Raw genomic sequence first — 21333 nt, 5'->3', positions numbered from 1 at the left:
TAGGCATGTCATTCTAATTTTTCATTGAAAACTATTAGCAAGGCGCCTGTTAGCGCTGTTCACGTAATAAACATGTCCTGGCACATCTTAACTCCTTAGCTCTAAACAAGCTTCACAACCATCATAAAGTTAAACATCATTAATTGTACATTTAGCATTTAGATATATATATATTATATATATTAGAGCTGTCAGGCGAGTAAAATTTTTAATCGCTATTAATCGCATTGTCTATAGTTAACTCGGGATTATTCGCAAATTTATCACAAATTAATATGTGGCCTTTCTTTAGGAAAAAAAATGTGTGCTTCGTGAAATTTAGCAGTTCTACATTAATTATGAAAACAAGAATGGTAAAACTAATAGTTTTAATCAGAACTACTTTATTTTGTAACATTATATTGACATAAACTTTCCTAACAATAAAAGGCTGTAACATAAAATGCCTAACAAAAGCCCAAGTGCAAGTGAAGGGCATTTTAAATTCAAAACTTCAATCAACTTTCAGTATAATCAAATAAAAAAACGTCAAAAATAAAATTTCCATAACACTTTCATGTTCATTTTTTGTCAGGACCAAATCTTTTCCTCCTCTGCTGAACTGCAGTGATAAATGAAATAGAGGTTTATCATTTCCAATTAACTTGTGTTTTTTAAAACATTAAAGACTGAGAAAAGCGGGATACACTGTGGATAGTTTGACAGTCTGTTACTGCCGCCGCGTTCTCTGGCTGCAGCTCGATGCAGCGACGTGTCCAGCGGAGCTCACGCCATGAATATGCCAGCAGACAGACAACTATGCTAGGGCTGGCACACGCTTAAACCTCCAGAACTTTGGGATATTTTGCATATTTTCGCGCGGCGAAAGAGGGACGGGCCACACACTCAAAGCTGAGATTTATCTTTTCATCTACTAATAACTGGCGTTGTTTAAACTACATTTAGAACATCCTCCGGTGCGCTTGCTGTTCGGAACGTCGGGGGTCCGCAGCTCTCGGGACGCGGGGCCAGACGCGAGACCGGTACCACCAGACGTGGTACTGGACGCAAAGCGGACCCGGGTTAGGGTGCAGGAGCTCTCCGCGTCCTGGCGTCAGGCCGGTTCTAGCTAGCAGCTCGGTAGTTGGAGACCTGCCGTGATCTAGTGAGGGCAGCTGGTGAGTTAAAGGGTGGGGACGCCCGCGCGCAGTGTGGAAAGACACGCATGAGGGAATCCGCGATTAATGCGTCAAAAAAATTGTCGGCGTCATGCACATGTCAAATTAACGCGTAATTAACGCGACAAATCTGACAGCCCTAATATATATATATATATATATAAATTTTCAATATATAGACCCCTTGCTAAGGGTTTTCATTTAAAACCCCTAGCAAGGGGCCCGTTAGTGCTGTTCACGTAATAAACATGTCCTGGCACATCTTAACAAGATTTATGCTTAGCGTATAAGCTTCACAACCATCATAAAGTATAACATCATTAATTGTACATTTAGCATGTAGATATATTATATGTATATATATATATTAATTTTCAATATATAGTGCATTATTCAGGTGCACATTTCCAATTATGATTTGCATTTAGAATTACTTTGAAATTCAACATTTAATTTCGACTTTTTAAAATAGTTTACATACATTTAGCATTAAGCATCGCTGTTTATGATTACATTTAGCATCAAGATGTTTTTAATTGACACATTCAAATCAAATTCAATTTGATTTTAAATGTAATAACTATGCAGCATTTGTGACAAATGTTTGCTGAATCTGATATAACTTAATTCTGATTAGCTGAATATTCTCACATTCATTTTTGTTGAATTTATTACTTTAGTGTAGACTTAACATGTAGACTTAAACAGCTGCCACCCAATGTTCTGTGAGACACAAAACATCTGGTCTTTCGCTCATTTTAGTCTTCATGTACCTGTGTGAAGCAAATACATCAAATTAAACTTTTGAAATGCTCTGACATGGTTTGTTGGTATTATGTTGCTGAAGACAAATGTAGAAAATATAGATGCTTTATATACATTTGTTGTTCTAATTGACAGTCTCTTAAGGAAAGTACTATGATTGCAAAATTATACCTTAAGAAAATTTAATAGAATTTTGAATAATAAAAAAAAAAGATTAACTAGATAAAACTCTGAAAATACAAAATTAGCATAAATACATTTTTTGCAATCTAATTGCAACCTAAAAAGTATGTTTATTGTACATTATTACTGTTGTAAAAAATGGTTTTAATTGATAGTTCGTGTAAGCTTGTAATAGGGCCTTTCTCTTGTCACTCACATTCAAACAATGCCATTGGTGGAAGACCTGGTGGCTTTGTGATGGAGAGCTCCTATAATATGATAAGACTTTGGAGGGCTAATCTCAAACTTTGGGCATTCGTTGAGGTACAATGCTGCTGCTAGCAGACCTACTCCTTTTTTTTCTTGTGGTTGTGAGAGAAGGAAAGCCCACGTGTCAAACGTATGGGACCAAAGAACTGTCTTCATTTTTCAAGGAAGGAGACATTACTATTGGAGGAATTTTTTCCTTTCACCAGAGCCCAGTCACTGCGAGTTCAGCTCTTGAACTCAACCCAGGTTCAATCCAGTGTGAAGGGTAAGAGAGTGATCACACATACATATAAATGCTGTAAATTCCCCAAATCCTTTTTTTTTCTTTGCATCGTTCTGTGTTTTATGTTATGCCTTTTACCAGAATAAACCTTTTTGTCTCTTTTTTTAAGGCTGGACCAAGGTGAACTTCAGTATGCATACACCATGATGTTTGCCATAGAGGAAATAAACAACAGCTCAGAGCTTTTGCCAGATGTGACCCTTGGTTACAGAATATTTGATTCTTGCCCCAGTATCCCCCTGTCCATAAGAGCATCGTTAAATCTTATGAATGCGTACAAAGGGGAGAAAAGCAGCTGTGATAAACCCTCCAGTGTGCATGCTGTCATTGGGGACACCACCTCCACTTCTACTATTGGCATAGCACGCACACTAGGACCCTTCCATATACCTGTGGTGAGTGTTATAGATGAGCACTTCTTCTGATCACAGATCACATTTGAATCAAAAATTATTCACATTTTGAAGGGATGACTTTAAAATCTATGTTGTAATTATCCAATGCCCTTTGTCTTTTAGATAAGTCATTCAGCCACTTGTGCCTGTCTCAGTAACAGAAGAGACTACCCTTCTTTCTTTAGAACCATCCCTAATGACATTTTTCAAAGCAAAGCCCTTGCAAAGCTTGTGAAGCATTTTGGCTGGTCCTGGGTGGGAGCCATAAGAACAAATAATGACTACGGAAATGGTGGAATGGCCACTTTTCTCGAATCCGCTAAAAAGGAGGGCGTATGTGTCGAGTACTCTGTGGCCATTTACAGAACCGATCCAAGGCAGCGTTTCTTAGATGTCGTGAATATTATCAAAAAATCCACTTCTAAGGTAATTGTGGCATTTGCAGACGGTACAGACCTTGATATACTATTCAGAGAGCTTCATGCACAGAGTGTAACTGGTCTGCAGTGGGTAGGAAGTGAAGGGTGGATTACATATCGACAAATTGCCACTCCAATGAACTATGCTGTGGTCCAAGGCGCAGTCGGATTTGCAGCACTAAGTTCGCCCATCCCTGGATTACAGGAGTTCCTAAGAAACAGCAAGCCCTCTATTACAGAAGGAAATCAGGGGCTTGTGGAGTTGTGGGAGATGGTATTCAACTGCACCCTGAAGTACAAAACAGAGGCTCAGGATTACAAACCGTGTAATGGGATGGAGACTCTAAGGAAAGTCAACCTGCCGTTCACAGATGTGTCAGATACCAGCCTGCTGAATAATATTTATAAGGCCACATATGCAATCGCTCATGCTCTGAACATGTTAATCAACTGTGAAAATGAACAGGGGCCTTTTGAGAACAACTCATGCGCTGATAGGAAAAATATACAGCCATGGCAGGTAACACAACAACACAATATTGTGCCAACATCTAAAATGCTGCTTGTAAAATATCTTTTTTTTTTTCCTTTTCTGTAGGTATTGTATTACCTGTCAAGGGTAAATTTCACCACTGACACTGGTGAGAATGTGTTCTTTGATGATTTGGGTGACCCTGTAGCACGCTACGCTCTGGTAAACTGGCAGATGGATGAAACCGGCCACACACTGTTCCAAACCATTGGTTACTATGATGCCTCCCAGCCTGAAGGTCAGCAGTTTGATGTTAACCCAGGTGTGAGTGCTATTTGGGCTGGAGAGAACCGTGAGGTAAATACTTTTTTTTCTTTTTTTTAAAAATTCAGTTACAGTTTAGATGAATTATAAAAAGCAATATTTTTGGTAGAACAATGTTTTTTTTTATTTTATCAATACAGGTGCCAAAGTCGATTTGCAGTGAGAGCTGTTTACCTGGGACTTATCGGGCTTTCATTAAAGGCAAACCTATCTGCTGCTTTGACTGCATCCCCTGCGCTGAGGGGGAGTTCAGCAACAGTACAAGTGAGACTGCAGGATTCGTAGTCTTTACCCTGCTGCTCGTTGCATTTCTGCTGGGCAAAATCCCAGCCAGCGCTTCTTCAGCATGTCTAAAGATGTGTAATCTGTACCGCTTATTTATCCTTTCAGATGCTGTGAATTGTGATAAATGCCACCCTGAGTACAAATCCAGTGAAGAGAGGACTAGTTGTGACTTGAAAGCTATTGAATTCCTCACCTTCACCGAGTTAATGGGTATACTGCTGGTTGCTTTCTCAGTATTTGGTGCATGTCTTGCAATGTTTGTGGCTGTAACATTTTACCACCACAGAAAAACTCCTATAGTCAAAGCAAATAACTCTGAATTGAGTTTCTTGCTGTTGTTCTCCTTGAGTTTGTGTTTCCTCTGCCCTTTAACCTTCATTAGCCGGCCCACTAAGTGGTCCTGCATGCTACGCCACTCCACCTTCGGCATCATCTTTGTGCTCTGCATGTCCTGCGTCCTTGGAAAAACTATTGTTGTGTTAATGGCTTTCAGAGCTACACTTCCAGGAAGTAACATGTTAAAATGGTTTGGGCCTGTGCAGCAGAGGATCAGTGTTCTGGCTTTCACTCTCATCCAGGTCTCAATCTGCATTCTGTGGCTTACAATTAATCCTCCATATCCACACAAAAATGTTAAATATTACAAAGACAAAGTAATACTGGAGTGTTCTCTTGGATCGTCATTGGGGTTCTGGGCTGTGCTAGGCTACATTGGGCTTCTGTCTTTGCTATGCTTTGGACTAGCTTTAATGGCACGGAAACTCCCTAATAATTTCAACGAAGCGAAGTTTATCACATTCAGCATGTTGATATTTTGTGCAGTGTGGCTCACCTTCATCCCAGCTTATGTCAGCTCTCCAGGGAAGTTTAGTGTAGCAGTGGAGATCTTTGCTATCCTGGCTTCAAGTTATGGACTGTTATGCTGTATTTTTTTCCCGAAGTGCTACATTATTTTATTCAAACCTGAGAAGAATACAAAGAAACATTTAATGGGTAAAGTGACCAAGGAAGCCATTTAAAATTTGTGCTAAGATATAACAGCAGAATCACTGGATATTTTACAAGTATGTGCTTTAGTAAGAGAAATATATACTATTTACTGTGTTAGATTTAAATATATTATAGAGGAATTGGAATATAACATATACTGTACAGATATGCTAAAAAAAAACATGTTGACATCCTTTAGCATGGTTCCTGTTTAAAAATTAAAATATGCTTTTCTTTCTATTACTGTGTTCAAATTTCCATGTGTCACTATCAATAAATTGTAAATAAATTTGAAACATTGGACATCAATGATTATATGCTTGTTGTGTGGAAACTAAGTAGGTATCCTTTGAAAAACTTTTTTTTTCTACTAAGTTGGGAAAATCCTGCATACGGTGCACAACTTTATGCCAATTTTTTTTTACATAAATAAAAAGAGGGCTGAAAGTGAGTTGCTAAATTGTGTTGTTCTTACTTTTTTTTAAATCCACAAAAAAACTTTATCTGATGAAAACACATTCTTTAAAGTAAGGTATCACATAGTCCTGAACAAATTCTGCAGAATGATCTACATTACTCCCAGACATGTTTTCAATGTGATATACTGTATATGCACATCATTCAGGTTAACATCAATGACTTCCCAAACTTGTTTAATCCTCCATAAATCAGTGTCCTGCTTCTACCATAGTAAAACTAAGCAGCAAACATTCAAAACATTGTGAGGGAAAAAAACATCTTTTTTTAGTACAAAATAATATTTTGAGGGAGCTGAAGACATGACAGTGACCAGCATCACACTGGGGATATAAAGTTTGTTTATTTTCTCATGTTTTTGATATTCTTTTTTCATTTGGTTACATTTAAACTAAAATGAATATAAAAATAAATCATATCAATTTTTTAATACATGCCCATAGTTACATTTTTTTATATACAGATCCACTGGTTTACAAAAACACACACACGTCAATATATGGTCAAGATTAGCTTGCAGACGAAATTTAGTAACAAAGTTGACTAAATTACCCTTTGTTAAGTTTGTCCAAATACAGTCCTCGAGGGCCAGTCTTCTGTTCATTTTTCAGTCCTTCCTGCCCGTTCTACAATTAACTCCTAAAATCAAATGCATTCTTCCAATAAAAACTACCAAGGACAGGGGTTGATGGAATAGAAGAAGCACACTAGCTATCCAGGGATTGAATAAGACACTTCTGTTTATAATTATCACCCCAAAAAGCACACAATAACTTAAAAATATATAAAAGTTCAAAATAATACAACTATTAAGGGACAAAGTAGCTGCCAAAGGTCAGTCAAAAGTGAAGGAGTAGGGCTGATTTTTGGATACCAATCTCCTTAGGTCCCCAATGGAATATTGCATCCATGATGACACTTGAGTCACTTGACGGTGCGTATTTTCCCGTATTTACTTTAAAATCCCAAATCAACAGTAACTTGACGACAGAAACATGTATAGGTGTGTCTCCATAAAGAGGTAAACAGTTTTCAACAGTTAGGGATGTCTAATGGAAAAGATCTATAGATTGTCCGTTAGACAGAAAGGAGAACTCAGATTTGAATTTTAGAAGTTGCTATCAAACAATACTTTTACACCAGTTTAACGAATTATGTCTGGTTCTCTTTCTCTGAAAGTCAGCAAGGCCTCTTTAAAGTGGTAATTTTCTCTTTCATGTAACACACTAACAGGGGTCTACTCTTCATAGGTTACGTCATCGTATCCATGGCGAGAAACCCTTAAATTGAGCTTTAGCTTGTAAAATCGTCTGTATTATTTTCCCTGGGTAAACAATGCAGCTAAAAATAGTACCACAAAAGAAGACACTATATTGTTGACTTTCGTAAGAGAGATTTCTAAACCCACTGCTCTACACTCACCAGCCACTATATCAGGCACACTTGTCCAACAGCTTGTTGACACTTTTAATTAGCCGATAACATGGCAGAAACTCAATGCATTTAGGCATGTAGACACAGTCAAGATTATCTCCTGCAGTTCAAAATGAGCATTAGAACGGGGAAGAAGGGGCATTGAGGTGACCTTGAATGAGGCGTGGTTGTTGGTGCCTGATGGATGCTCTAAGTATTTAAGAAACTTGATCTACTAGGTTTTTCACACTCAACCATTTACAGAGAATGGTCAGAAAAGGGAAAATATCCAGTGAGCGGCAGTTCTGTGGGCGGACATGCCTTGTTGATGCCTAAGGTCGGAGAAGAGTTGCAAGACTGGTTCCAACCAATTTAAAAGCAACAGAAACTCAAATAATTACTTGTTACAACAGAAATATGCAAAATAGCATATTTAAATACATGTGTCCAACCATGAGGCAGATAGGCTTGCTTGATCTGATGAGTCTCTATCTCTGCTGTAACATTTTGATGGTAGGATCAGAATTTGGCATCAGCATCATGAAAGCATGGATCCATCCTGCCTTGTATCAACAGTTCAGGCTGCTGGTGGAATATGAGTGAAATGGTCTCTGCATACTTTGGGCTCCTTAGTACCAATTGAGCATAGTTACAACATCACAGCCTACCTGAGTATTGTTGTTGGCCATGTCCATCCCTTTATGAGCATAGTGCATCTATCTTCATAGCAACTCTTACCAGGATAATGAGCCATGTCATAAATCTGGAATCTTCTCAGACTAGTTTCTTGAAAATGACAATGAGTTCACTGGACCTCCACAGTCACCATACCTCAAACCAATAGATCACCTTTGGGATGTGGAGGAACGACTGACTGGCATCATGGACGTACAGCTAACAATCTGCAGCAACCGTGTGATGCTACCATGTCAATATGGACCAAACTGTTTCCAGGACCTTGTTGAATCTATGCCATAAAGGATTATGGCAGCTCTGAAGGTAAAAGGGGTCCCTGAGTTTGTCCATTCTCATAATGTTCAGAGGTTTTGTGTTTATTCACCTGGATCATCTTCTCTTATTCCTGCAGTTACAAACCTGGCAGTTTGTCCTTTTTGTAAAGATGTTCCAGAGTATTTCCCTCTACTGTCACCCTTTGTTTACTCCTTACAAGCAACAATCATCATTATTAAAAACTCTGTCCACTGTTAATTTTTCCTTTTTTTGTAGTGCTGTGAGACAATATCAGTCATGAATCAGGGCCTCATGAATTGAATCAGAATGCTGCCAACATCTACCTTAAGGTTTCAAAATAAATTCACAATAGACCATTTACTTTATCTACAAGAACTCTGTTTATAGGAATACAACAATAAACTTTCATTAAAAGTTTGTAAAGTTTACATTAACTGTCTAAAAGCACAATCACAATTCAAAAGCACAATCACTCCCAAAAGTTGAACGTAGATTAAGCAATTGAAAAAAAAAAAAAGAAAAAGACTTGTCAACATGTCCCTCCTCTTGCTCCACCTTGTAGCTCCATAGGGACTAAATATCACTATATCACTGCACTCAACCTCAAAAAATTAAAAGTTCTTACCTTGCATGTAGGGAAGTTTTTTTAAGCTGAAAAATGTCTTCACAGAAATGGCCAGAACAGGGATGTGCATTTCTACAATTGCTACTGCTAATGTCTTTCTCTCAGTCTACAGAAACAGTGTGCACCCAAAGAGGGGACCCGGAAAATCCTCAACTATCTAAAGAGGGGGACATTTTGCTGGGGGGTATTTTTTCATTTCACAGCAGCTGGATAAACAGAGAGAATTCTTACAAGCAAAATCCTCCGCCACTGGAATGTACCAGGTAAATTGTGTCAAAGAAATCTATTATCTCTGCGGTTTTGAAATTGCCATATAATTTGTATTGCATTTTATTTTTACATGCCTGAATAAAGTCTGAATTTCAGAGAGTTCCAATTTGCTCAAACCATGCTTTTTGCCATTGAGGAGATCAACAACAGTACAGAGCTGCTGCCGGGCATCACTCTGGGATATAAGGTTTATGACACTTGTGGTTCTATAGCCAGAAGTGTTAAAGTTGCTCTAAACTTGGCCAGTGGGAGTGACACAGAGTCTGTGATGTCTGACACAGAGTCTGTGATTTCCAAAGATGCCTGCAGTAAACCGGCACAAGTGCAGGCCATAATGGGAGAAACCTCATCTTCTCCAAGCTCTGCGATTGCTACAGTCATCGGACCATTTTCGATCCCACTGGTGGGTGAGGTTGCCAGTGATTGAGTTTCATTTTGAAATGTTCTTACTGGTAATTTTGTTTTATAATTGTTATTTTGAACTACAGATCAGCCACTTTTCCACATGTGCTTGTCTCAGTGATAAAACAAAGTACCCGTCCTTTCTCAGAACAATACCCAGTGATTACTTCCAGAGCAGAGCCCTGGCCCAACTGGTCAAGCACTTTGGCTGGACATGGGTTGGAGCCATAAGAACCAATGATGATTATGGCAACAACGGCATGGCTACATTCACAGAAACTGCTCAACAGTTGGGCATATGTCTGGAATATTCTGTGCCTTTCTTTCGAACAGATCCCCCGGATAAGATACAGAAAATCATTGATCTGATTAAGGCGTCCACCTCAAAGGTGATTGTTGCTTTCCTCTCTCACATGGACATGGATGTGCTTATTAAGGAGTTATCAAACCACAATATATCAGGGTATCAGTGGGTTGGAAGCGAGTCCTGGATCTTTGATTCTCAGATTGCTGCGGTGGATCAGACTCACATCCTGGACGGAGCCATAGGTCTTTCTATTCCCAAAGCTCATGTCAGCGGCCTCCAAGAGTTTATGCTTGATGTTACGCCCCTCAATTCATCCAACAATGACTTGTTCAAAGAGTTCTGGGGGGCAATGTTTAGCTGTGAGTTCAAACGGTTAAGCTCAGCAACAGAAATTCAAGGAGAATGTACTGGACGAGAGGATGTGGCAGGAGTGAAAAACAGCTTCACGGACATGTCACTCATGCCCATTTTTAACAACATCTACAAAGGAGTGTATGCTGTATCCCACGCTCTACATATGATACTAAGGTGTAACAAAACATGCAACACTGATGTGCAGCTGCAGCCATTAGAGGTAATAAATTGTGAAAGTTTATGCAGTATTAAGTATAAAGGTGTAAACCATTTTAAATGTTAGAAAAACTGTTGTCTTCTTTCTTTCACTAATACATCTGCAATGACTAACAGGTTTATTGTTTATTTTCACAGATTCTAAAGTACATAAAAAAGATCAGATTCAAAACTAAAGAAGGAGATGAGGTCTATTTCAATGAACATGGAGATCCGGCTGCGAAATATGAGATTATAAATTGGCAGCCGAGAAAAACTGGTATTGTGGACTTTGTCAAAGTGGGCCTTTATGATGCGTCACTACCTGCAGACAAACAGTTGAATCTACAAGACGAGTCTTTGATTTGGGGGAAGAACTCATTACAGGTTCGAAAAAAGTGTTACTTTCTGACCGTTGGAGATCTTTAAAAAAAATATATATATATTGTAATGACAGTGCTGTCCATGCAGGTTCCAGTGTCGGTTTGCAGTGACAAGTGCCCCCCAGGAACCCGTAAGGTCCTCCAAAAAGGAAAACCTGTTTGCTGCTATGATTGCATTCGATGTCCAGAAGGAGAAATAAGCAACAGCACAGGTTTAGTACTGTTTATATAATAATTATAAACGTCACCTAGAAAAAATACTAAGAAGTACAACCTTAAATTTTAAATAATGGCAAAATAAATATTAGCAAATATTTAAAAAAAAGAAGTATTAAAAATGAACAATTATTCATACCATTACTACTATATATATTTGATCTTGACAGCTTTATATCAGATCAAAGACAATAAATAAAACAGTTATTTAAGCCCTTAGGAAACTTAAAGCTTGTAGTTTGAAAGTTTCAAGTTTGGGATTTAGTACCTCAACGGGTAAAAAAAAACTGTTCAGGCATAAAGCAACCATTATGATATTATTCTGTTGTTATTAAAGTCAGTAAATGCAGCTACTTCTAGAGTTAAACTTTCCAAATAATACCCAAATTTATGTTTCTGTTGGTCAAAACCTCAGTAGCAGAAAATAAAATCAACAAGGAAGGTTCATTCTAATTCTCACTTTCCTGCAACAGTTTATAAAAACTCACATTTAAATATATGTTGCTTAAGAAATGTTACAAGGGTTCTCTGTGTTCTCAAATAAGTCTCAGAGATGCTGTCAGGGTGAGTAACCATACAAAAATTAGGATTTCACAAACTAAATTCCTGATGTCTTATTCAAAATTTATTGAAATCAAGACCAATTTAAGCCCAAAGTTCATGTGCAGTTTATCTGAATTTCATAAAACCAATTAAGTGTGATTCCCAATGAAAATTTCAAAAGCATTATTTAGCATAGTAAAGACCATATGGAATACTCTTCATACACAGACATCAAGAACGATTAAAAAAAAAAACTAATATCGTTCTCTCAGAGTGGTTATTACGCTTTTGAACGTAATAAGGATTCTTGTCCAGTAATAAAAGTAAGATTTGTAAATTATGAAATAATTTTTTTTTTTCTTCAAAATGACATTACAGATTCTATCACGTGTGTAAAATGCCCTGAGGAATCCTGGCCAAACGAAGGAAGAGATGCCTGCTTAGAAAAGGACTCAGTGTTCTTGTCCTATGAAGAAATAATGGGAGCCCTGCTCACTGCCGCCTCTTTATTTGGAACGTGCTTGACGGCCATTGTAGCGTTCATTTTCTTCAGGCACAGAAAAACTCCTCTGGTGAGGGCAAACAACTCTGAGCTGAGCTTCCTGCTGCTCTTCTCTCTCATTCTGTGTTTCCTTTGCTCTCTGACCTTCATCGGCCGGCCTTCTGAGTGGACCTGCAAGCTGCGGCACACGGCTTTTGCCATCACGTTTGTCCTCTGCATCTCTTGTGTTCTTGGGAAAACAATAGTGGTCCTGATGGCTTTTAAAGCCAGACTTCCAGGTGGAAACATGATGAAATGGTTTGGGCCAATACAGCAGAGACTCAGCGTTCTGGGGCTCACTCTCATTCAAGTTATCATCTGTGTCCTCTGGTTAACCATTTCCCCTCCTTTTCCTTTTAAGAATTTTCAAGAACTTAGAGATAAAATCATCTTGGAGTGCGCTCTGGGCTCAGATTTGGGTTTCTGGGCCGGGCTCGGGTATATCGGTCTTCTGGCCATCTTGTGTTTCATTTCTGCGTTTTTGGCTCGGAAACTCCCCGATAACTTCAACGAAGCCAAATTCATCACATTCAGCATGCTGATATTCTGTGCAGTTTGGCTCACATTCATCCCAGCGTACGTCAGCTCTCCAGGGAAGTTCAGCGTTGCTGTGGAAATCTTTGCCATCCTTGCTTCCAGTTTTGGGCTGCTCATTTGTATTTTCTTTCCTAAATGTTACGTCATCCTACTCAAACCGGAGAAAAACACGAAGAAATATATGATGGGTAAAGGATCATCAAAATAAAAAATAAAACTGATGCAAATTTTGTTTTTAACTTTTTTTTTACTTTAGGTTATCTTTTAGCTCTTTTGTATAATTATATATGGAGAACAGACTAAGTCAAATGACAAATTGCTGTATTTTTATTTTCTTTATTTTTTGCTTTATTGATCTAAAGATCCTTTCCAATGAAAATTGTGTTTTTATGTATTTTAAAGATGTTCATGTAGTATTTTTGTCATAATGGGAGACATATATAAAGAAATCTTAAATTTAAAATTCCAATTCTGAGTATTTCTTTATACAAATTGTTGTGAATTTGAAAAAGCTTGTAATTGTTATAAATAAACTCAGCAGACCACAAGCTTCCTGGTCTTCTCCATTCTGATGCATCCACTTTCAGATAAATAGAACCATGTCTATCTTCTCTGCGACAGACTGGCGACCTGTCCAGGGTGAACCCCGCCTTCGCCCTTCAGTAGCCGGGATAGGCTCCGGCACCCCGCGACCCCGAAAGGGAAGAAGCGGTCAAGAAGATGAATGAATGAATGTCTATCTTCTTCCAAGCTGACATCTGGCTAAAAACTGTACGGCAGGAAATATTTTGTGCCATTTTTGTTTCTCTATTAATATTATCTTGGATTGTGAGGGGCTGTAAGCTAGCAGGAGAGAGTGCTATCTCGCTTGCCTCCGCACCAGCCCAAAACTTCAGAGGTGAATTTCTGATGAACTCCTGCCGCTCTGCAGAAAATATGACCTGGAATACTACAATTTTTTTTTGTTTTGTTTTTTTGTGACCAAAAATGGCATAATCATAATTTAAAGATAAATGGGAACAATAAATCAAAAGATGAATGAAGTGGGACTTTAAATTAAATTTAAAGTTTACATTTAAATTTAAATAGAAATAGTTTATATTTTGCCCTAATGCAGAACAGGTACAAAGAGTATCATTGCAAAATAGTCTTTTCTGTGTGGAGTTTGCATGTTCTCTCCGTGCATGCATCTCAAACCACTCTGATCTTCCACAGTCCAAAAACATGCTTTACAGAGAAAGGTTTTCACTGTAAATTAAGATTTTCTTCAATTTATTTAAAGCAGTAAATAAATATTAAAATAATGTACATATGCAATAATCATTGAAATGATTGTGTTATGTTAAATTCCATGTTCAGTGCACAAACTTACTCTTCTAGATCTTAGCAAATCATACTGTGGAACTATTCTGAATGCAGGCAGAGTATTAAGTGTGGAGAAAGAGAGTACATTATTGACCAAACTAACTCCAACATGGAGCAAATTGCATCCTGTTCAAACTGCATCCTGTTTGTAGGCCTTAAATGAAGACTAAGTTTTTCAAGACCAAAAATAAAACAATAGGTAATAATTGATGCTAAAGGACAAACAGCTAAAGGACAAATTAAAGTGATGAATCATGCAAATTAAGCCTTATTGAGCTTTCAAGAGCATTACAATATCAATTCTTGCAAAAACACCCAAAAGTATTATGCTCCTGTTACCCTAGTAAAGTTATTTACTTTTCCCTTAACATTCACTTTAAACAGGGTGTAATTTTCAGTTTCTCCACTGGTGGCAGTCAACATTTTAAACGTTGTTTTTTTAATTTGTTCGTAGTGATCATCCCGTCTTTGTATTGATCTTTGACGTTCTTTTCCATATGAGCGAGAAGCAGCGAGTGAAAGGAAGAAAAAGACCTGAGCGAGGTAAAAAGAATTAATATAAAGAGTACAATTGTAGGTATTAAAACAGTATTTGAGCTAAGTTTGACAAAAACACTAATTTCCAACAGTTAGTGTGTACCTGTGAAGAAGATAAATCTGGTGAAAACCAAGGGTGGAGTTGAAAATTGTGGAAACGTTCTTTATCTCGGTGAGCGTTTTGTGTTATATTATGCTGCTATATCCAGTAAATTGCATCGACGGATTAAAACAAGAGGTGAAACATAATTTTATATAAAAAAAAAAACAGTTGCGGTAATTAAGGAAATATGTGATTAATATAGAGTATGTTTTTTGTTGAAGTCTCATGTGTGACGTCTCCTCAGTTCACCACGTGTTGCAGGCTAAATACCCAGTAAGCTAGTTTCGACTTTTCGTTTTTTGCATGTTAAATTATTTAATTTTATGGTGTATTTTGAGTTTAACTTTCTGAAAAGGAAAAGATTATGAAACAATAGAAATGATGTTAAAAGGTTATTATGGACAATATTTAATTATTTTCTGCACATTTGTGTAGACTGTTTTTTTGTTTTGTTTTTTTGTTGGAGTTCACCTGGATCCCGGCCTTCATCGTTTCATCCCATCTACCATCATCATCCCATCATCTTCTCATCTCTAATCCCCTCAACTCATCTCTCATCACAACCTTTTGGAAATCTCGGTTTGGACATTAAGTAGGTTTCTTTACATTTATTTGAGTGCACTCAGGGGTTTTATTTTTTTTTATTTTATTTTATTATTATTATTTTTTTTTTAAAAGGATTGAACTCGAGTACATGTAGAAAAACTATTTTATCAGATCTCAGTTTTGTTTGAACAATTTTTTTCATGTCAGTGGCCACTTGTTTTTTATTTTGGGTTCAAATTTTACATACTTGGAAATAATTTTCATTTACACTGAGCTTTTGCAAACTGTACTTCATATTTTTTGTCATAATCTCAAATAATGATTTAATTTTAGTCCAACTGTTATTGTTTCGGTGTGATTTCTAGGGGTGTACTATTTAAAATTTTAGAACATATGACTGTGCACAATCTCCTTATCGAACCTATAGAGCTAGAGTGACTACATTTGATGATATTTAGAGCTGCCACATACAACAGCAGCACTTAGAGAAGGTTACACTCCATTCACACATCTCTGAGCATTCCTCTCCAACTTTCTGTGGAGCAATGATCAGAAAAACTATTACATTATTGACCTCATGAAGAATTGGTTCCTCTTGGACCTAATCTGCACAGACAACTAAACGTTTGGATGTTGTTTGTTTTTGTCGGCAAAATGCAGACAAGCTACCAAGGCCCATGAAATGGGCGAGACCCAAAAGAAACTAAAGGCGGAGCCTCGGAGATCGACGCGTCTTACTTTCAAGTACAAAAAGGAGCCTGCAAAAATAACTAATATTTCATTAAAAAATCATTCTTTAGAGTCTCAATTGTAAATTATTATCATATATATGGAAATGATTTATTTGAAAGGCTTAGAATAGCATGAGCTTCATTAAATAAAGCTTGCGAATCTTAGGTGGGTAAAATTGGTTCAGTTGAGCGTTGAAGTCAAAGCAGACAGCAGTCAGATTAAAGTAATTTTGCATTTTTTTTTTTTTTTTGTTTTTGGTTAATCTATCATTCTGATCATAGACTGTTGGGAGCAAAATTGTTTCGAATTGAGTCACTGTTGTAACTTTATAACTTGGTGGTCCACTTATGTCTTTTGTTCTCTCCAAAAAGTTCCATGTGTGAATGGATATCCCCCAAAAAAATTTTATAACACACACAAAAAATGAACTTTTGTTAGTTTGCAATTTGAGTTACTTTAAAAAAGTCTTAGGCCCTCCAACAGGCTGACAGCTTGTTTTAATAGTAGAATCTGCCTTTGGTCCGGGAGCCCCCGATACAGCAGGTTCTGAAAATGGATGGATGGTTCGTTTTGGTCACTTTAAATATGAGTTTATGAGAGTTGTGTGCCATTGCAAAGTAAATATTTGCATTATGAATCATTCTGCAGAATGATTGTCCAATTTAAAATATTTCAAATTGCTATATTTTATATACATGTTTCTGAGCTTTATGATAAGTTTCATGCTACCATCTGAAGATATTTTTTTTTCTGTATTGCAGTATGTCTAGCTTATTTTCTGTTTTAACCTCTTTATTGTAGCATTACGTTTTTAATCTAGTCTGGCTTTTGTGAAAAAATCCAAAAAGCAGAATATATGTATTTTTATAATTAGGACTGAAGTATCTTTATAACTGTTGTTACAAGTGAACCAAGCAGGTGTAAATAGAAATCAGGCAAAACAAAGAAAACATCCAGCTTCCAACTGCATCCTGCTGGGTCACATAAGAACCAAGGAAGGCCTCCTCAATCCACATTCAAACTTCCTTACAGACAGAAACACTTCCTGCAAACTTTCCTGCTATCAATCGGAATAGAAGATTCAGAAAAAGAGTACCTGCAAATGATGAGAAATCATGTAATTTAAAACAAGGCAGGAAAAACAAAAATGTGAAGAAACAGAAAATTCCAACAAGATCATTTTTTTTCATGTAAACATTGAAACCCAAAAGGGAAAAAAAAGAATGCAAAACATTCAGCATCCTACTCACAACTATACATTTTTCAATTAAAATGAAAGTAAACAAATTAAAAAGATTCGAAGACTTAAGCAAAATTACATTTTTTTTTCATGTTATGCTTTTCTCAAAATATGTTCTTTACAAACTTTATTTCTGTAAAACTAAAAACTTCTGACAACACACAAGTTATTGTGAAATAACAAACTGACTAAAATTTTTCGGAATATAGCTGTACCTAAAAACTAATTTTGTTCATCAGGTGCTGTGAATGGGGCAGCTCCCTTTTTTAGCTCCACCTTGTGGCTGCAGAGATTAAAGTTCTTAGTTGTTCTAGTGCTGCTGAAGTCTTTCCATGATGTATAAATACCGGTGTGAGTCCCTTCGGTTTGGCTCTGCCTCTCACCACCATGTCCAGACAGAGCTGGCAACAACAGTGTTGGAAACTTGTCCAGCTCCTGTTAGTTGCTTCTTTCTCAAAGCCTGAAAATACAACATGCAGGCACAGTGGAGATCTGGAGAACCCCCAACTAGTTCAGGATGGGGACATCATTTTGGGGGGAATCTTCCCTTTCCACAGCAGCTGGAAGAACAGACAGGAAAACTTTACACATAAACCCCTCCCGCTGCAATGCGAAAGGTAAATTTTACACTTGTGCAGACTAAGAATATTGACACATTTTTTTTTATTATGATTTCTTTTTACGGATAATACATGTCTCTCATGGAAATCTTAATTAAAATTTGTCTGTGCTAAGTTTGAATTTCAGAGGGTTCCAGTATGCTCAAGCTATGCGCTATGCCATTGAGGAGATCAACAATAGAACAGACCTGCTGCCAGGCATCACTCTGGGCTATCAGATGTATGATGCCTGTGATTCTATTGCTAGAAGCATAAAAGTTGCACTCGCTTTGGTTAATGGTAATACAGCAGAGTTAACTTTGAAGGAGTGTGCAAGTGCAGCACAAGTCCAAGCCATAATGGGAGAAACAACTTCCACCCTTAGTGCGGCTATTGCCACTGCCATCGGACCATTCCACATACCTCTGGTGGGTAGAAATGGTAAACTCTAAAAATGTTGGCATGATTGTGTTCAAATGGTTGCTGCTTAATGAAGGAACAGCATGTATTCATTCATTGCAGATCAGCCACTATTCCACATGTGCTTGCCTCAGTGATAAAACAAAGTACCCGTCCTTTCTCAGAACAATACCCAGTGATTATTTCCAGAGCAGAGCCCTTGCCCAACTGGTCAAGCACTTTGGCTGGATGTGGGTTGGTGCCATAAGAACCGATGACGATTATGGCAACAGCGGCATGGCTGCTTTCACAGAAACTGCTCAACGGCTGGGCATATGTCTGGAATACTCTGTGCCGTTCTTTCGAATGGATCCCCCAGATAAGATACAAAAAATAACTGATCTGATTAAGGCGTCCACCTCAAAGGTGATTGTTGGCTTCCTCTCTGGGATGGACATGGATGTGTTATTGTACGAGTTTTCCAAACACAATTTGAGCGGTTATCAGTGGGTTGGGAGCGAGGGCTGGATCTTTGATTTTCAGACAGCAGCAAGAGACAAAACTCACATCCTGGACGGAGCCATAGGTCTTTCTATTCCCAAAGCTCATGTGAGCGGCCTCCAAGAGTTTATACTTGATGTTACGCCCCTCAATTCATCCAACAATGACTTGTTCATTGAGTTCTGGGAGACAATGTTTAGCTGTGAGTTCAAACGCTCAGAGTCGGCAGCACAAGTTCAGGAAGAATGTACAGGACGAGAAGACGTGGCAGGAGTGAAAAACAGCTTCACTGATATGTCCCTCATGCCTATTCTTAACAACGTCTACAAAGGAGTGTATGCTGTAGCCCACGCTCTACATATGATACTTGGGTGTAACAAAACATGCAACACTGATGTGCAGCCTCAGCCATTAGAGGTAAACTTTCACTTGGTAATTGCCCATTTTACATATAGTAGTATTAAATAAGCCATTTAAAGTATAACAAACATGAAACAACAATGCCACCACCCACAACATTTTTTCTCACCAGATTTTAGAGCACGTAAAAAAAATACACTTTAAAACAAAAGAAGGAGATGAAGTTTACTTTAATGAGAATGGAGATCCAGCAGCAAAATATGAGATTATAAACTGGCAACCAAAGGAAAACGGCATTGTGGACTTTGTCACGGTCGGCCTTTATGACGCATCATTGCCTGCAGGCAAGCAGCTCAATCTGCAAAGTGATCTAATCTGGGCCAGAAACTCTCGTCAGGTAAATTGATTCACTTTTGCTTGTTTTGATGTAAATAACAAGGAAATGTCAATAAACCCTACTTTTTGCCAAAAAGGGTTTTTCTTCATTTCTATGCTCCAACAGGTGCCTGTGTCGATTTGCAGTGAGCCATGTCAGCCGGGAACACGAAAGGTTCTTCAGAAAGGAAAACCTGTTTGCTGCCATGACTGTGTAACATGTGCTGAAGGCGAAATAAGCAACAACACAGGTGTGTTTGCCTCATTTTTGCTGCAAAAGACTCCCATGATTCATGCCACAAGCTGCAATACACTCAAAATAAACTTAAAAGTTATACCTCAATTGTTCTAAAAACAACTGATTTGAAAAGATAAAAACATGACTGTAATTAAAAGATATAACATAATTTACTAAATTTTCGTCACCATAGGGCACACCAGATTATAAGACGCTTCATCAATGAATGGTCCATTTTTTAACTTGTGTCATAAGTTGTATCAAAGGGGAACCAAACTATAAAGTGAATTAAGTGAGACATAAAAGTCAGAGATAAGTCTGTCAGGCAGATTTTAATAATTGCGCTCACCGTAACTACAGAACTTGTTTGTAATTCTCTACATGTAAGCCACGTTAGAGACGGTGTATTCAGAATACCTGTAACTTCCAACCTTGTCAGTAATGCTATGTTTACACCGGCCAAGGCAATGCCCGTTTAAGTGACCACTTTCAATGAAAAATCTGTGTAGATGGACCATATATGTGCGTTTTGGGATTCTGAGTTCAAAACTCTCAATATGTCTGGGCTCTACGTACGAAACACGCAAACATTCAGCATACGTTGAAAGTTTTATTCACAAAGTGCCATGTATAAACTCTATATGTGACACAAAGTCTATCAAATATTGGAATAGAGCTGTGAAAGAAAAATCCTGGAGAAGATTTGCAAGATTGATACCACTTCAACATTTCGCACAAAGCTTCTGCACCCTGTAGGTACATGTACTAGTATCAGGTAGTGACAGTCCAGTGTAAACACCATATGCTGACAACGTGTTCATGAATGTCTGTTGCATTCCTGGTCTGAATGTTAGCCACAACAGTGTATTCACACCCAACCTTGTTTGCAGGAGCACACCCAGAGTTAAATCCCATGTAAAGCACTTCACAGTATGAGACCCATTTAAAATTTTTTGGAAAAATTAAGGCTTATAAGTGTACCTCATAGTGTGGAAAATACAGGGAACTGTATGTCCAATGCCAGATTTTGGCAACTATATACATTTTAGGCTTTCTGAGTTATGTATGCTTGAAGCCTAAAGACATTTACTGCTCTAGTTGACTTTTTCCAGTACTGGATTAATTGTGTGTTTACTAATGCTTCTGATGAATTCATGTGACCTAAGCAGTAACATTTAATATTTTTCTACAGGTTCCATCGCCTGTGTGAGATGTCATCCTGAGTTTTGGTCAAATGAGAGAAGGGATGCATGTGTGAAAAAACAGGAAGTGTTCCTGTCCTATGAAGAAATAATGGGAGCCCTGCTCACTGCCGCCTCTTTATTTGGAACGTGCTTGACGGCCATTGTAGCGTTCATTTTCTTCAGGCACAGAAAAACTCCTCTGGTGAGGGCAAACAACTCTGAGCTGAGCTTCCTGCTGCTCTTCTCTCTCATTCTGTGTTTCCTTTGCTCTCTGACCTTCATCGGCCAGCCTTCTGAGTGGACCTGCAAGCTGCGGCACACGGCTTTCGGCATCACGTTTGTCCTCTGCATCTCTTGTGTACTTGGGAAAACAATAGTGGTCCTGATGGCTTTTAAA

At 37.9% G+C, this 21333-nt stretch overlaps 3 protein-coding genes across 3 annotated transcripts in view; all 3 read left to right on the top strand.

Moving 5' to 3' along the window:
• Positions 1-2336: 2336 nt before the first annotated feature.
• On the top strand, positions 2337-5668 carry LOC112149367 (extracellular calcium-sensing receptor). The gene is made up of 6 exons (XM_024277021.2): positions 2337-2619; positions 2747-3032; positions 3156-3971; positions 4050-4280; positions 4388-4511; positions 4638-5668. Exons 1-6 carry the CDS (start codon positions 2414-2416, stop codon positions 5549-5551), a joined length of 2577 nt encoding a protein of 858 aa, XP_024132789.2. The 5' UTR covers positions 2337-2413; the 3' UTR covers positions 5552-5668.
• Positions 5669-7871: 2203 nt separating this feature from the next.
• On the top strand, positions 7872-13008 carry LOC112149946 (extracellular calcium-sensing receptor-like). The gene is made up of 5 exons (XM_024277958.2): positions 7872-9682; positions 9768-10562; positions 10697-10924; positions 11009-11132; positions 12058-13008. Exons 1-5 carry the CDS (start codon positions 9398-9400, stop codon positions 12963-12965), a joined length of 2340 nt encoding a protein of 779 aa, XP_024133726.1. The 5' UTR covers positions 7872-9397; the 3' UTR covers positions 12966-13008.
• Positions 13009-18023: 5015 nt separating this feature from the next.
• LOC112149947 (extracellular calcium-sensing receptor) overlaps positions 18024-21333 on the top strand; it is a 4559-nt gene continuing 1249 nt past the window's right edge. Inside the window, exons 1-5 of the mRNA XM_024277959.2 lie at positions 18024-18307; positions 18402-19196; positions 19312-19536; positions 19642-19765; positions 20945-21290. Of these exons, the coding sequence (XP_024133727.2) occupies positions 18050-18307; positions 18402-19196; positions 19312-19536; positions 19642-19765; positions 20945-21290 (1748 nt within the window). The 5' untranslated portion in view covers positions 18024-18049. The remainder of the gene's footprint in view (positions 18308-18401; positions 19197-19311; positions 19537-19641; positions 19766-20944; positions 21291-21333) is intronic.

Source organism: Oryzias melastigma, linkage group LG13, assembly GCF_002922805.2.
Source record: "Oryzias melastigma strain HK-1 linkage group LG13, ASM292280v2, whole genome shotgun sequence".
NCBI classification, from domain to species: Eukaryota; Metazoa; Chordata; class Actinopteri; order Beloniformes; family Adrianichthyidae; genus Oryzias; species Oryzias melastigma.
The sequence above is the reverse complement of the archived record's forward strand: the minus strand, read 5'-3'. Positions and strand labels throughout refer to the sequence as shown.